Source organism: Zootoca vivipara, chromosome 12 (genome assembly GCF_965207765.1).
Source record: "Zootoca vivipara chromosome 12, rZooViv2.hap1.1, whole genome shotgun sequence".
Lineage (NCBI taxonomy): Eukaryota > Metazoa > Chordata > Lepidosauria > Squamata > Lacertidae > Zootoca > Zootoca vivipara.
The window spans coordinates 2,603,966-2,619,451 of NC_142595.1; the positions used below are offsets into that span (position 1 = coordinate 2,603,966).

Consider the following 15,486-nt stretch of genomic DNA (forward strand, 5'->3'; position numbering starts at 1 on the left):
TTCCAGGGATGATGCCTTAAACTATAATCGCATATAGTTAAAAAAACATTGGCCCCAAAGTCTTTTTTCCTGGACTTAGCTGCCCCCTTTTTAATTTTTTTTTTTAAAAAAACTTTTCTCAAGCGCATAAAGTTAAATACACACGTTAAATGTGTGTAAGTTGAGGGCTTACTGTATTTCAAATGTGGCCTTATATTTAAATATTTAAATAATAATGTCTTAATCTGCTCTTATATTTAAATATTCTCAAATGAACTGAACTATGCTCTGAACTGGTTAGTGAACCTTTAGAGGCCTCAACTGGAACCAAACAGGAATAACTTCAGTTGCAATTGAAACTAAACTGAACTATTTTCTGTTTTCCATCCTGTCAGTCATTTTCCATCTCTCTGCACTCCCATCTCCACCCTGCAGAAGTTCTTAGACTGAGGAAACACAATGGTAGAGGTGGCAACTACTATGATTTGTCAATCCAGACAACACAGAAATTGTCCTGAGCAGCAACTCCAACTGTTCCGAACAACTAAAGGTCCACACAACATTATGTGAATAGGCATTCACAACCTCTCTGAAATAGGAACTGTTAACTCTTGATAAAGTCTCTACATAGCTAGCTTTCTGAATCAATGGCAACTACTGTAACTTTAAAAACAGAACCAGGGCTGTACAGTATAAACATTTACTTGGCTAATAATGTTCTTTGTATATACTGTTAGTGCAGAGACTGATAGCAGGTCAAATGGATCAGGCTAACAAGTTTAGACACAATGTTGACCAGTTAAACATTAACTTGAATAAAGTTTGCTTAACATTAACACTTTCTAAGCAAGGTAAATGGAAAATCTCTCACATACCATTTTTAAATTTTGGAGTCAACATTGGCACCAGTTGGATAGCTCAGTTGGTTAGAATGTGGTGCTGCAACACAAAGGTTGCAGGTTCAGTCCCCATATGGGGCAGTTGCATACTCCTGCAATGCAGGGTCCCTTCCAGCCCTACAATTCTATGAATCTTGTGCTGAGGACTGCACCCTAGGTGACCTTAAGCAAACCACTCTCTCTCAGTCTCTATGCTAAAACCATCAAATTTTTATTACTGATAAGCAAATTTGAATGACATTGACTATGCAGGTGGTGGGGAACCCCCGACCTATGGGTCTAATTAAACCCACCAGGCTCTGAGATGGGCCAGACAAGCTTTTTTGGACTAAACATGCTCACCATTCCCAATACTCTACTGACATTGTATATGACAACAAGTGAAGCCAGTGTTAGAAACAATGAACCGAGGAACTTCCTTGGGTGAACTACAAGGGACCTCATGCAGGCTGTATATTTTATCTACCTTATAGCAAGATGTTGGTGAAGAAATATGATACAAGAGAAGTTGCATTGCAAATCAGACAGAACTTTGTTTCCATAATTTTAAAGTTATATTACCAACATATAACCAGAGATGATAGGCATCAGGCATTTCCTGAATACAACAGGACCTGAAATCAACTATAGTCCATGTCCATTAAAGCTTTCATGATATCTTTCTACACAAGACACATGTTTAAAATCCTTCAAATGTGTTATATTAAGCTAAATACTGCTCGAAGAGCCGTCTTATGGCATCTCATGAGACTGAAAGAATTATTGTGGTGGAAACTCATGGACTAGAGACCCACTTCATGTGAATGTGAAAATCTAAAAACTGCAAACAATGAGCCAAATAGGAATGAAATGTAAGAGGTGCAGTTTCTGACAATTCTATGTAAGTTTAAAGATATACAAGATAAGCAGAATGACCATTCACAACAGTAATAATAGGTGGTAACAAAATTTCCCTATAGAGGAAACCACTGGATTATATCCAACTACAACTTTGACTAACAGAAAGCAAGCCTATGTCCACAAAACAGGGTACCTGAGTATTACTGACCCCCCCCACTCCCAGTGCAAATTCCAACATCCTTCAAAAATCTGCTCCTGAGAGTTAAAGGACCCTACAAAGCTGCATGGACATGGCAGAAGGCTGTAGTAGAAGGAAAGACAAAAACTGGGTGTCCCACATTGCAGAAACTGATCATTTTCCACTAATGCAAAGCTGCCACCACTGGATGCATCCCACTGTCTTGAATAAATAGCCTAATTTTAATTATTGAAGAACGGTAACTGTCAGATCAGCAGCAGCATCTCCAAGGAAGCTGTATTTTCTCCTCACTTTCCCCTCTTCTTTTTTTTGTAAGGTATTTTCTCATTATTCATTTGTGTAAACACAATCTTATTTAGATAGCAGAAATGCTTTACCACCAAACCTGATCTGTTCAGGGGGAACTCTGTTCTCAAACAAGCTTTGTAATCTTTTCCAAGAATAAGAGCTAAAGATTCCAAAACAGTGATAAGCCTGGAGTACAGACCAATAGGGATCAAAGAAACAGTGAAATAGGACCAAATATTTTACTAATATACATCACAACTTACACTGAACTGCATACGATGCAAGTACCACAACTGAATTAACAGGGCATAACAACCTGAAAGGAAAAATTGAAATATGATGATAACATTCTGTCTGAACTATGGGCAAATGTCACAGCTCAAACATTTTATGTCAATATATTTAGAATGCACTTACACATGCACCAAACATCACAAAATATCTATGACAATTATTGTCGTTTGTTATTAAAACTAAAGCTTCTAACTTTAAAACTATTACGCCTTCATCAGATCAAGGTGTAAAGAGGTCTGTTGTTTTCCTATACAAAAGCAATTTTATTCATTTTGTTTTTATCCCATATTTTATGCCTAAAGCACCTTTCAGGCAGCTGAGAGAGACAATTCTGTGTGAATACATCCACAATCTTTACAGCATAGCTACTTGGAACAACCAGCACATTGTAGGGACACATTTCACAACAACAACCTTAAAAATAGGTAATTATGTTTCACATTTGTTTTGGAAATCGAGAACAAATTTACACTTCTTGAAAACTGGGTAAAGCTATCCAAAATATTGAAAATGAAAATTATGAACAGTCACATGTATCAGTGAAACATATCTGCTATTGTTTTACTGTCAACATACTAGAAATACTGAATAAAAGTTAACTTATGTTGTAGCTTCATAGGTGCACAAAAGACAACTCTCCCACATGCTGTGCCTATCACACAAAGTTATTTTACATGAGCAACAGTGCCCTTTGAAGAATGCTTACTTAGGAGAAAATTTGCAACAGGTTAATGAACTTTATATAGTGCCCCCTTTAGCAACTCAATTATGCCTTGTATACCTTATGAAACTTAATTCCTACAGAAGCTTAAAGGCATTTTTTTGACATTCTTCCTCTTAACGCTATGGAGAAGGTGTTTTGTTTTGTTTTTTTAACTTGGAGTGTTTCAACAGCTAACCAGTCAAATTACTTTAATAAAGATTTCTTACCTTCCTTCCAAAATGTCAGCTTTCAATTGCAAAAAGAATAAATGTCTAAAAAACAAATTGAAAATAGTTGTTACATGTGACTAATCAAGCCTCTTGTGAATCTGTGTAATCTAAACAAATATTTCCTAATTTACTTTGATACCCTATAAATATAGAGACAATTACCGGTAAGATGATTATATACATAGAAGCTCAACATCTGAACGTGTCCGTGAACTGTGACAATGCCTCCTGGTGTCATGGATTGGAGGTGGAAAGATAAGTGTATGCAGATACCTTGCTTTCTGTGTCTAGAATGTAGTCTACAGCGCAAAAAACAGGAGTCAAATCTGTTGTTCACCCACCTTTGCCTCTGGTACTTCCCATCCTTGGCATATGGCCCATGACAAAATGTGGCCCTTAAGCTAAAAAAAGTTCCCTGGTCTTAAAACACTAAAAATAACTAAGCTTATACTTCACAAATCTATAATTCTGTGTGGATCTATTTATCTCCAACTAATATTATTAATGCTCCACTAGAGCACATTCTATCATGCTAGAATGCTCCTAATTTATACCCCCTATTGATAATAATAAACAATATATTTTTATACATTTTTGGAGCACTCCGCACGTTATGGTGCCATTTCAGTTAGATGGATATTGCTAAGGGGGAGTATTATTCCAGCATCCCTGAACCATTTAATCTTACAGGTTCTACTAAAACCATTTTGTAGTTGGAGCAAAAGCAGCATTTTCCTATATTTGTAAGAAAGATTAATTATTACCTAAATTGAAAACCTAACTCCTGCAACATTTATAAACTAAGAAAAGACATACTGAATATAAACAGATCTTGTCTAAATTGACACCTGATGACCAATACACACAGCATTTGCTATTGTAGTATTTATCTACCTGCGTATATTCTGAGGTTCTTTAACAACCAACTTTAAATTAACAATTATATCATATAGGTGTTTATGTGCCAACCATAGATAAAAGACTGTAAACCTGGTGTATTACTGCAAATACTAGGATATATGAGATGTCAGCAGTTCTTAAAACCACAGAACTTTAGTAAAGAAACAAAGGTTACCTGGTTTGCTCCTGCTGTAGTGTGTTCGGATCAGGTATAAAAAACCTTACTCGAAAATGCAGGTTACAAGGGAAACCCCCTGGAATATTTTACAAAATTAAAATCAGTGTACATGATTTCTTCATCTATATTTATTTAGATGAATAAAAATATCATATACAATGAAAAATGAAATTACCTTCTGAATCTAAAACAAACTTAAACAGAAAGTCAATATGTCATTCATGTAAAACCTCAATTCACAGGAACACTTCAATAAAAATGTTAATGTAATTTGATTTTAAAAAACCAAAACCAAAGGATTAGCTCCAGATTTAGTCATAATTAAGAGCAGACCCAATGAAATCAATGGGATCTAATTAAAGGTAGGTAGCCATGTTGGTCTGCCGTTGAAACAAAATAAAATAAAAACAGAAAAAATCCTTCCAGTAGCACCTTAGAGACCAACTAAATTTGTCATTGGTATGAAGCTCACACCAATGACAAACTTAGTTGGTCTCTAAGGTGCTACTGGAATGAATTTTTCTGTTTTTATTTTGTTTTGTTTCAATGGGATCTATTGTTTCAATGGGCACTTTCCAGTCAATATTGGTGGATCTTCTGGTAAATGTAAAGCATAGACCACTTGTTTTTCCCATAAGTGCTAGAATACTGCTGCATACAGTGAAATGGAGAATGCGTCACTGTCGATTATATGAGGCAATGATTGGTTGTTACACAACAATATTGCCTCAGAGAGGGGACACTGTTATAAAATCATATTGGGGGGGTTGCAGGACACCATTATTAATGAACAGAGAGGGGTAACCACAGCTTGACAGCTACGGCTACCCAGAGTCCTTCGCACCACCATTTCGCCGCCACAGCTTGGCTCTCCTTCCCTCCACAGACCCGCACCCCCTCCGCAGGGATTAACATATTCAAACACCTCCTAAAATCCAACATAAACTCTGCATTTCCCCTTCGCCTAAGGACAAGCATATGCAACCCTTGCCTAGACATCTGCATTTCCCCTTCGCCTAAGGACAAGCATATGCAACCCTCGCCTAGACAATTATCACAGACAATTATCATAAACTCCACCAAGTAACGCAGCCCATTTTTATACAGCCTTACCATTTTATACAAACCTTATACAAACTTGCTATGAACTTTTACCTTCTCGTGATTATATGCTTGCTTCTTGTGATTATATGTCTGCTGGCCTTATGTGCCTTAAATGTGAGAAACCCCTTATATCCCTTGAAAGGCGTCCCTCCCTATATGCCTAAGAACCTAACCACAACCTCAGTATTACTCTTGATTAATTAGACTAGTGTTCCTCTGTATTAGAAAATAGGTTTGTTAGTATCTCTTTGTATTAGAAAACCACTGTTTTATATTTTAGAACTGTATACGTCAGGATGTATTAGAAATGTTTTCCATACTTATTTTCTGTGCAACCCTTCTCTGACCCCAAGCCCCCCTGAAACCTCCCCATCACCGTCCCATACCCAACGAAGGAAGACACGGACAATAGAAAGATTAGCTTGACAACTTTATTCAAATAAATTGCCATCCTCAACGTAGCCCACCCTTCCATGGCCTGGAGGAAAACACTGCCGGGCGGACTTCCACCCCATGGAAATCGCCAGGAACTGCCCCACCTCTGCACCCATCTTGACTGATTGCCCTTCCTGCCAAACAACAGGGAGCACCATCAACGACAGGAGAAGAGAGATTGACATCTCTCCATCTGAAAGGAAGAGTCATCTCCGCACCCCGTCGCCCTTGTCTCCCCCTCCCTCCTAGTCCAGAGATTTCCATGCATGAACAGGAGGGTATATAGGGGGACTTCACCATTTCCCGGGGTTCCTTCCTTCTTTCCAGAGGCAGGGACCCTACAGCTGTAGCTTTGCATTCTGCAATAAAGGGATCAGTTTGTTTTTCCTGACAGCATCGTGTGGTCTCTGTCATTTTCCCGGCGGAGCTGAACTTAGTGCAAATTTTGGAGCTTCCGACCCGCGTCTGTCCTTCTTAAAAGGCAACGCATTTTGGGGTACATTTTTCATAACAATATGCCACTAGCTTCCATCTGCCACTAGCTTCCATCTGCATACTCTAACTACACAAATAGTACATTTTTTCTGGAGTAACTCAAATAATTGTTTTTTCTGGAACAGAGTATAAATTGATTTTAAAGTTTAAAGGTCCAGAAATAATAATATGGAATGTAATTAAGTGCAAGATGTAATTATGAAAGAAAATTTGGTATAAAAATGATAAGAATTTAAGTATATTGAGGTATAAGATCATAAAAATGAGACAAAAATTAAACAGAAGTAATAAAAAGAACCAGAAAGGGAAGCTGAGGGAAGTCATGGGGAGGTTTTTTCTTTTTTGTTTATATGGCAAATGCTACATTGTGTTATTTGGTTGAATATTAAATTGTAAAATCCAATTGGTTTTATAGCAAGGGCTCTGAGACGTATTTTGTTTTTATCAAATAAAAAAACTAAAATTCTAAAAATATGATTAGATGACATCTAGTATGTTGACATAAGACGGTATAATTTTAACTATTCTCATGAATGTACGAATTATTTCAGGCTCAAAGAGACCTTAAATCTGTACAATTATTATTATTATTATTATTGTAAAAAAATTACTTCAAAATCAATTTATTTTATAACCACAAAACACCCTTATTTTTAAAACATAACAAGTACATGGTTAGTCCATTCTACAACAAAATTATGATACACGTGTTAGTTTTGGTTTGCTCCCTATGGCTTAGTATCAAACCTACTGGGAATAAAATGATAAAAAATCACTTTGAATGGTTGGTGACCCTTTTCTGCGGCACTTAATACGATTTTTATACCTTATTTTGAAACCAAAATAAGCCCAATCGGTTGAAAAATAAGTGAAACGGGAGGTTTTTTCTAAACTGACGCAGAAATTGCATTAGCCTAAATTGCGTGAAAATTGAATTTTTTTAAAAAATCTCCAATTTTGGACCAAAAAATCTTTAAAAAAATAATTTGAGGTTATCTCATAAGTATCTACGGCGCTGGTGGTCTAAACCACAGAGCCTAGGGCTTGCCGAACAGAAGGTCGGCAGTTTGAATCCCCGCAACGGGGTGAGCTCCCATTGCTCGGTCCCTGCTCCTGCCCACCTAGTAGTTCGAAAGCACACCCAAATGTGCAAGTAGATAAATAGGTACCGCTCTGGCGGGAAGGTAAACGGTGTTTCAGTGCGCTGCTCTGGTTCGCCAGAAGCAGCTTAGTCATGCTGGCCAATGACCTGGAAGCTGTCTGTAGACAAACGGCAGCGCCCTCGGCCAGTAAAGCGAGATGAGCGCCGCAACCCCAGAGTCATCCGCGACTAGACCTAACGGTCAGGGGTCCCTTTACCTTTACATAGGTATCTACACATTTTATTTTATTTTTGAAGAAAATCAGAGCCCTGAGAGCACGGTCGAGCATTTAAATCAGGTGATTTGGCATGGAATGACCCATGAGTCAACAGTCTGAAGCAACAACAACAAAAAGCTGCAGTAACAGTAGTATCCAAATCAATGGAAGCAATAGTACCACTCTATTCTGCCTTAGTCAGACCACACCTGGAATACAGTTCTGGGCACCACAATTTAAGGAGGATATTGACAAGCTGGAGCATGTGCAGAGGAGGTCAACCAAAATGATCAAGGGTCTGGAGGCCAAGCCCTAAGACAAATGTTTGAGGGAGTTGTGTAGCCGCCATCTAATATCTTCTCATATCTTAAGAGCTGTCACATGGAACAAGCTGGCTTGTTTTCTCCTACTCCAGAAGTTGGGACACAATGGATTCAAATTACAAGGAAAGAGATTCTGACTAAACATCAGGAATATCTTTCTGACAGTAAGAGCTGTTAGACAGTGGAATGGACTCCCTTGTGAGGTTATGAGACTGCCTTCATTGGAGATTTTTAAGCAAAGGTTGGATGGCCACCTGTCATGGATGCTTTAGCATTGCAGGGGGTTGAACTAGGTTCCTTCCAACTCTACAATTCTATGATTCAATGAACACTTTGAATAATGTGTACAGTTCTGGTCACCACACCTCAGCAAGCATAATGTAGAAATGAAGTTCAGAAATAATAGACCAGAATTATTATGGGTCTGAAGCAACTACCCTATGGAGGAAAGGGGCTTTATTTTAGAGAAAAGGCAAAGTGGGACATTATGCATCAAGTAGAAAAAGTGGATAGAGATAAGTTGAATACTAGAATCCAGAGTCATATGAGTTTTTAAAGCAAGAAATTTAAAAGCATTACCTTTTAGCTGTTTCCGAACAAGTTTACCAGATTCAAGCCATCTCTGCAAATATTATTAAAAAAAAGTTATGTGGTGGAGATGTAAGAAAGTTAAGGCATATTGGGGGGGGGATCTATAATGAACTAAAGAAGTTCTTAAAATACACTTTCAAGAAAAGGCCTGAAGCCTCCTTGTTGGGGATGGTAGCTGAGGATGTAAAGAAGAACGACCAAAAATTCTTTTTTTATGTTACTACAGTTACTAGCACAGGTATGGAAGCAGCACCATATACCTTCAGTGGAAGATTGGCAGCAAAAAATAATAGAATATGCGGGGGTAGCTAAACTAACAGGGAAAATTAGACAACAAGGCGATGAAATATTCGATAAGGAATGGGGGGAATTATGGATTATATAGAAAAATATATTGAAACCTAAAGAGATAGGATCAGTAGTGTTGAAACAAATTACATAACGTTGTTGTAATTGATAAAGATATAAAATTTATTGATCTAAGAGAAAATGTAAATATGACAACAGCAATGTATATTCTCCATAATATGTGTTTTGAAATTATCAATATAAAGGTGAAGATGGAAAAACGGTTGAATAATGCACATTTTTTTTTGAATATAAGACATGAAGATGTATAACGACAGAAATGTTAACTTTGACAAATTGTGAATGTGAACATGATATAAAATACGGGCGGGTTTAGGAACTTTACTAAGAAGTGTGTTAATAAGGAAGAAGAATGTAAAGAATGTCAAAATTGGAATGTATAATATGTTAATTTGTAACTGTTATGGGGGGAAGAAGAGAAAATTAATAAAAATGATATTTTAAAAAAAGTTAGGAAGCTTTCTGACTGCATTTTTTAAAAAATATTGAATAGGAATGTTTCCTTACTGTTGAATCTGCTGAGTCTTCACAGTGCTGCAAACCAAAATATTCCTTCTCTGTCACACCCAAGTGATTAAAGGCCAAATCCAACAACACCTGGCCAGTATCTTGTTTCTGCAAAATAAAAGTATTTAGAAAAATAATCTTTGCCACACAGAGAGTGCTTTAAAAATGTAGTTTCACTAACATGTACATATAAAAGGGAAATTACTACTGGGAATAAATGGAAGAACTACTATCATTATTAAGTTGAATGTCAACATAAACTGTTTATAACTCAGCTGCAAGCCAGAGCCTGCTCACTTTCTTACACCAGATTAACTAATTCTCAAACATTATTTTTTTACCTCTCCAGCAGCGTGCTTATGAACACTCCATTCACAAGATAATTCTTTTTGCAGGACTGCTGTACAGCTGAGCCTTCAAAATCCTGTTACATGGAAGGTTCTGGGCACCTGGGATGCCATATTTACTATGACAAGCTATGTAAATTTCCTTAGTACATCCCTAATTTCATTGGAGAAATGCTTTTAATATCCAGAATTTGAGAACTTCTTAAAACTTTAAAAGATTAATGTAAGCACCATCCACCCTCTATCCCTTGATGGGTTCCATGTCCTCTCAAGAGTGTTTTCTTGTGTAAATACAGATATTGTGTAAATACAGATAATGGGACTCCAGTATTGGAAATTCATCAGAATAAAACAACAAGGAGATGTCAGACTTATGTTTATGTTTGTGGCATAAACAAAACAAATATTTGTAGGCTACAGCTGCCCTAATGAGGTGCATTCAGCAGACTGACAAAGTGGGCTTAAATGTGCTCTTAGAAATGCCATAATATTCCTCCTAATATTCCATAACATTCCTCCTAAATAATTGGGTTTGGGGGAAGAGGGGAGGTCACAAACCTCTCCAAAGTAGCCTTCCAGCGCCTAATTATATAAACAAGAAACCTGCACAGTTCAAAAATGAAAAGATTCAGGTTTTCCTGAATCTGTATGTACCTGTATTACATATAAACAGAATTGTTTTGCAGAAAAATGCTGTATACAAACACACCTCCTGTAAGCAGAACTATACCATCCAAAGTTCATTATTTAGTAACCATCTCCTACATGAACACTATTTCTAAAGAATGTGTTTCTTTAAAAAAAATTAAAATCAACAGGTCAGCATTCAAATAGCCTGAGAGCATATCCAGACATCTTTTTTAAATCTTAAGGAGGGAAAGGAAATAATGTTCCAACCAAGTACCAACCAAATATTTTATATCAAAATAAATAACTTTCCACACGGTGTGGATTTGCCAAGCGTGCCTTCCTCTTAGCACGTTTCTCCCTTGCGTCCTGAGATCGAGTTTCTTCAAAGCCCATGACACCTTTGGTAAAGGCTGTTCTCCAACTGGAGCACTCGCAGGCCAGTGTTTCCCAGTTGCCTGTGTTTCTACTACATTTTTAAGATTTGCTCAGATTGAAGAGCTTTCCATCTGTTCGATATATGATTTCTTCACCAGTGGGGAGTTTCTCTTCAACAAAGTGTAGGATCATGGCAATGAAAATAATGAACAGAGTTGGGGCAATAACACAACCCTGTTTAACACCTGATCCCACTGTGAATGGTTCACTTTGAGAGCCATTGTTATCTGCGATTGTTGCTGTCATATTATCATGGAGGAGCCAAATAATGTTTACCAATTTATCTGGGCAGCCAATTTTCAGAAGGATAGTCCACAGGGCATTTACAGTGTCAAAAGCCTTAGTCAGGTCAGGTCAATAAACGCCATATACAGGGGTTGGTTTTGCTATCTGCATTTTTCTTAAAGCTCTTGAGCGGTGAAAATCATGTCCACTGTCCCTCTAGAAGACCGAAAACCATTTTGGCATTTAGAAAGGGTCACCTCAGATATTGTTACCAGACGGTTTGCTAAGATGCTTGCAAGAAATTTGCCAGCCGCAGCTAATAGAGAGATGCCTCGATAGTTTCCACCATCAGTTCTGTCACCTTTTTTAAAGGGATGGATTATTTTTGGCATCCCTAAAGTCTGCTGGGATTTCTTCTCATTCCTAGATTTTTTCGATGAGCTGGTGAAGTTGTTGTGTAAGTTCAATTCCGCCCACTTTGAAGATTTCGACAGGTATCCCATCAGGTCCACCGGCTTTGTTGTTTTTCATTTGGTTAATAGCTGTACACAACTCTCCCAGATTTGGAGATATTGCAAACTCATCTCTAACTTGTTTTTGCAGAATTTGTGAGAGGACCTCAGCAGCTACGGGGGAGTTGCATCAGCACAACAGTACTGGTCCTCCAGCAGGAGTGCACTTGGAAGCACAGTTTTCTCACTTGAGTGAAGTTTCTGTCCCACTCTTCAAAAGTTGAGCAGGAAGGGCATGTCAAGTGTTGGGACATCTCAGCTACTGATTTGGCTATTAATTTAGAGCTCTGCTTATAGACCTAAGAACTGTGTACTAATGCTGAGACCATGCACTGATTTGTTGAACAAAGTTTTCAGGTTTCCTTGAGCTGAGAGTCCAAGTTTCATGACTGAGGCTTGGAGCTAGGACAACCGCTTTGACTATGCATTTACTTCAAAGTGATGGTAAGGGCAGGGTTAACTCCATATCTAAGTACAAAACAGTACCTGGAAGTTGGGTTTGAGCACCCATCCTTATCAAGGAGTCCGGATAGCTTAGTTGGCTGGGGCATGGTGCTGATAACACCAAGGTTGCAGGTTTGATCCCCATATGGAACAACTGCATTTTCCTGCATTGCAGGGGCTGGGCTCGGTGATCCTCAGGGTCCCTTCCAACTCTACAATTCTATGATTCTAAGGATATATTGGTTTCACATTCTGAGCTTTCTCTCTGATTAGCATAAGGAACAGAATATGCCATGGCAGGATGCTGAGCTCCTTACTACTCAACAATGTTCTCAATTTTAAACAAATCTGCACATTGCATTATAAAGTTGTAACTTGGCAGGTATCTTGGTCCACATTCAATACTGAGTGTGTTCAAAGTACTGTCTCACCAGCAATAACCCCAGAAAAGTACTGTAACAGCAGCAATAACCCCAAGATTCTTAGCACACGGAAATACAATTGTCCCTATAAATTAAGGACATGATTTGCTTTCAGGCTACATGAGACATGTTAATGACAACAGAAGTGTCATGCAGAAGATAACTGCTGGGAAGTGGATCTTCTAATTTTGAGGAGATAAGAGGTGGGAAGGGGACCTTCCATGCATCTCAAACAGTTCCTTTCCACAGAAGTGTCCATGGAAAAGAAATATCAGAACTCAACTATCAGACTAGCTAACATGTTGATATTCCTGGCCTACATACCATTTTCTAACCCAATTTTGGCACAAATAAGACAGAAGCTTCATTTAAAGGACCTGTCCAAGTTGTCCAGTATAACGCAATACCCTCAATGGAAAAAGCTATAGACACTGCATGATTCAATAATCAAACATTCCACAAGAGCCAATTACACATGATGTGCTGAATGCACATAAATAAAAAACTGCAGACATTTGTCGCTGATAAACTGTCAACCTACACGCACCAAATCCAAAGAAAAACTTATCAAAATATTTTTCCATATATGCAGTGCAGTTAGCATTAAAAAAAACCCATACCTTAGCTATCTAAACTGATTGTGACCTTTCATCCATAGTCTAGTGATGTCATTAACCTCTTGAAGCAAGAGATGTGGACTATGCCACTATTACTGGCTACAAGAGAATACCGGTATTTCACAGCTAAGTTTGAAAGAAACCTGGATTCTAACATGTTCTGTAATGGATGGTATGGCAGTAATTGAGACCATGGGAAAACCAAAGGATGTAGTGACCTTTGAAGACTAAGCACACTTGTTTAAAGTGAATTATCTTATCCAGTTTCAATGAATGTTGCATTACAATAGATGTTGTGTTTGACTGCTTCAAGAAACCATCAGTGGTACCTCGGTTTAAGAACTTAATTCGTTCTGGAGGTCTGTTCTTAACCTGAAACTGTTCTTAACCTGAGGTACCACTTTAGCTAATGGGGCCTCCCGCTGCTGCCGCCGCGTGATTTCTGTTCTCATCCTGAAGCAAAGTTATTAACCCGAGGTACTATTTCTGGGTTAGCAGAGTCTGTAACCTGAAGCGTCTGTAACCTGAGGTACCACTGTATTAAGGATGTTATCGTACCAAAATTGGAAAAGGAAGGAAAACAAAGAGCTTTAGCAGCAGTTTTTCAGAACCAATTTGCTTTTGTGAGGTTGATGTTGTGCAGTGAAGGATCAAATATCTGATATGCAACAGTTTCTCAAGTTTCTAAATTGGACCAGAAGCCCCAAAACACAGGGGCCCCATGCTTTACCGATATCACACATTCATTTCAAAATTCCAAGACTTACACTAACTTTGAAGCTTTGCACTGAGCCATCCAAAAAGCGGACACTGCAAATGATCTCAGATCGGGTCCGTTCCTTTGGTAGTTCTGATGCTCGAATGTTATTTATTCTCCCACCTAGTGCTCGTAACCGAGAGTTCATAACTGTTGCTGAACAACCTGCAAAGAAAGATGTCAAAGTATAGTTTTTCATGTAACAGACATATGTTTTGGGTTATACACAAGCTTTCCTTTAAACTGCTTTGATGTTTTACAATATATATATTATATAAATTCTGTGCATGTAAGTAAATAAAACTCTTCCTCTAAATTCACCACACATGCCACATCAAGATGTACAATAGTGGGACAATAGTGTTGCAGTTAAAGAAACTCAAAAAGAACGTCATAATTTTGTTGGAGTTTCCAAACTGCTTAGGAAAACAAGGACACACACACAGTGGAAGATGATATTTTATGTACTGATTTGATAATTTAGATGGCTATTACATTTTTATAACTTAATTTACCAGAATACCCTGCATTAAGTGACTAACAAATCTGTTACATAGTTAAATAGTGATTGTGTTTTGTAATGTTTTTTTAAAGCATTTGTAGAGTCATGGGGGGCATTTTCAAAATACAAGAGCCCTTAATAAATACAACAATTATTGTTCACTAACTTAGCAAGCTAACAGTCATTATAACTATAGGGACGGTGTTCCCGGGGCCATAGTTGTTGTTTTTTCTTAACAGCAAATGACAACCATCCACTTATAAGTAGAAACAAAAGGGTTCACTTTCGCTGCATGACCAGGAAAGGAACCAAACATGCTCCTTTCCCACTACCACTCCCCCCAAATGGCCAGCCCTTGCAATTCTGACCTGGAAATAATAATATTTTTTCAGCTATCAAGAGAGAATATTGTAGGTCCTGATCATTTGCAGATGGTGATTTGCATAAAAAGTCAGGTTTATCAACACAAGTGAGGTGTATCATTTTGGATTCTATATTGTCATTACATAATGCAAACTTTCTTTGAGGGCTGCCGTTTTTCTGAGTGCATTAACAGCCAGCAGCATGACTGCTGATAACACTATGGCTAAGATGGGGACTTGTGTAGTGGAAGACTCCGTGGAGTGGTCCCCCAGCATCATCCAGCTCTCCAATTGTTATGGACCAACTCTTGTTCACTGGATCATCCCTCCGGGAATCATTTCCTCTTCCACTTCACATGCATGTGGCAGCATTTCACTCCTGTCAAAGTGGAGGGGCTTCCGTTTGGGGTTTCAGCCACTCCATTATATTAGGGGGGATTTTTCCTTCCCCCCCCCAGCAGTCAGTTAGCATTCTATACCCAGTGAGAGTACGTAGTTCTAACATACCTGTAATTAGGCAAATGTATGTCCATTTGCCCC

The 15,486-nt window shown here is 38.1% G+C and overlaps 1 protein-coding gene across 11 annotated transcripts in view; it reads right to left on the bottom strand.

Moving 5' to 3' along the window:
- The window catches only part of PTPN3 (protein tyrosine phosphatase non-receptor type 3), an 80,140-nt gene that overhangs the window by 30,327 nt on the left and 34,327 nt on the right, over window positions 1–15,486 (bottom strand). For 8 of the 11 annotated variants that reach the window (XM_088656064.1, XM_035134340.3, XM_035134341.3 and 5 more), the window contains exons 2-7: window positions 14,093–14,247; window positions 9,694–9,801; window positions 8,806–8,848; window positions 4,508–4,586; window positions 3,430–3,474; window positions 2,469–2,521 (exon numbers count right to left, since the gene is read on the bottom strand). In XM_088656064.1, the coding sequence (XP_088512190.1) occupies window positions 2,469–2,480 (12 nt within the window). In that variant the 5' untranslated portion in view covers window positions 2,481–2,521; window positions 3,430–3,474; window positions 4,508–4,586; ... (1 more) ...; window positions 9,694–9,801; window positions 14,093–14,247. Of the gene's footprint in view, window positions 1–854; window positions 919–2,468; window positions 2,522–3,429; window positions 3,475–4,507; window positions 4,587–8,805; window positions 8,849–9,693; window positions 9,802–14,092; window positions 14,248–15,486 lie in introns of those variants that run through there. The other 3 variants (XM_035134339.3, XM_060282166.2, XM_035134343.3) reach the window with 2 other exon arrangements.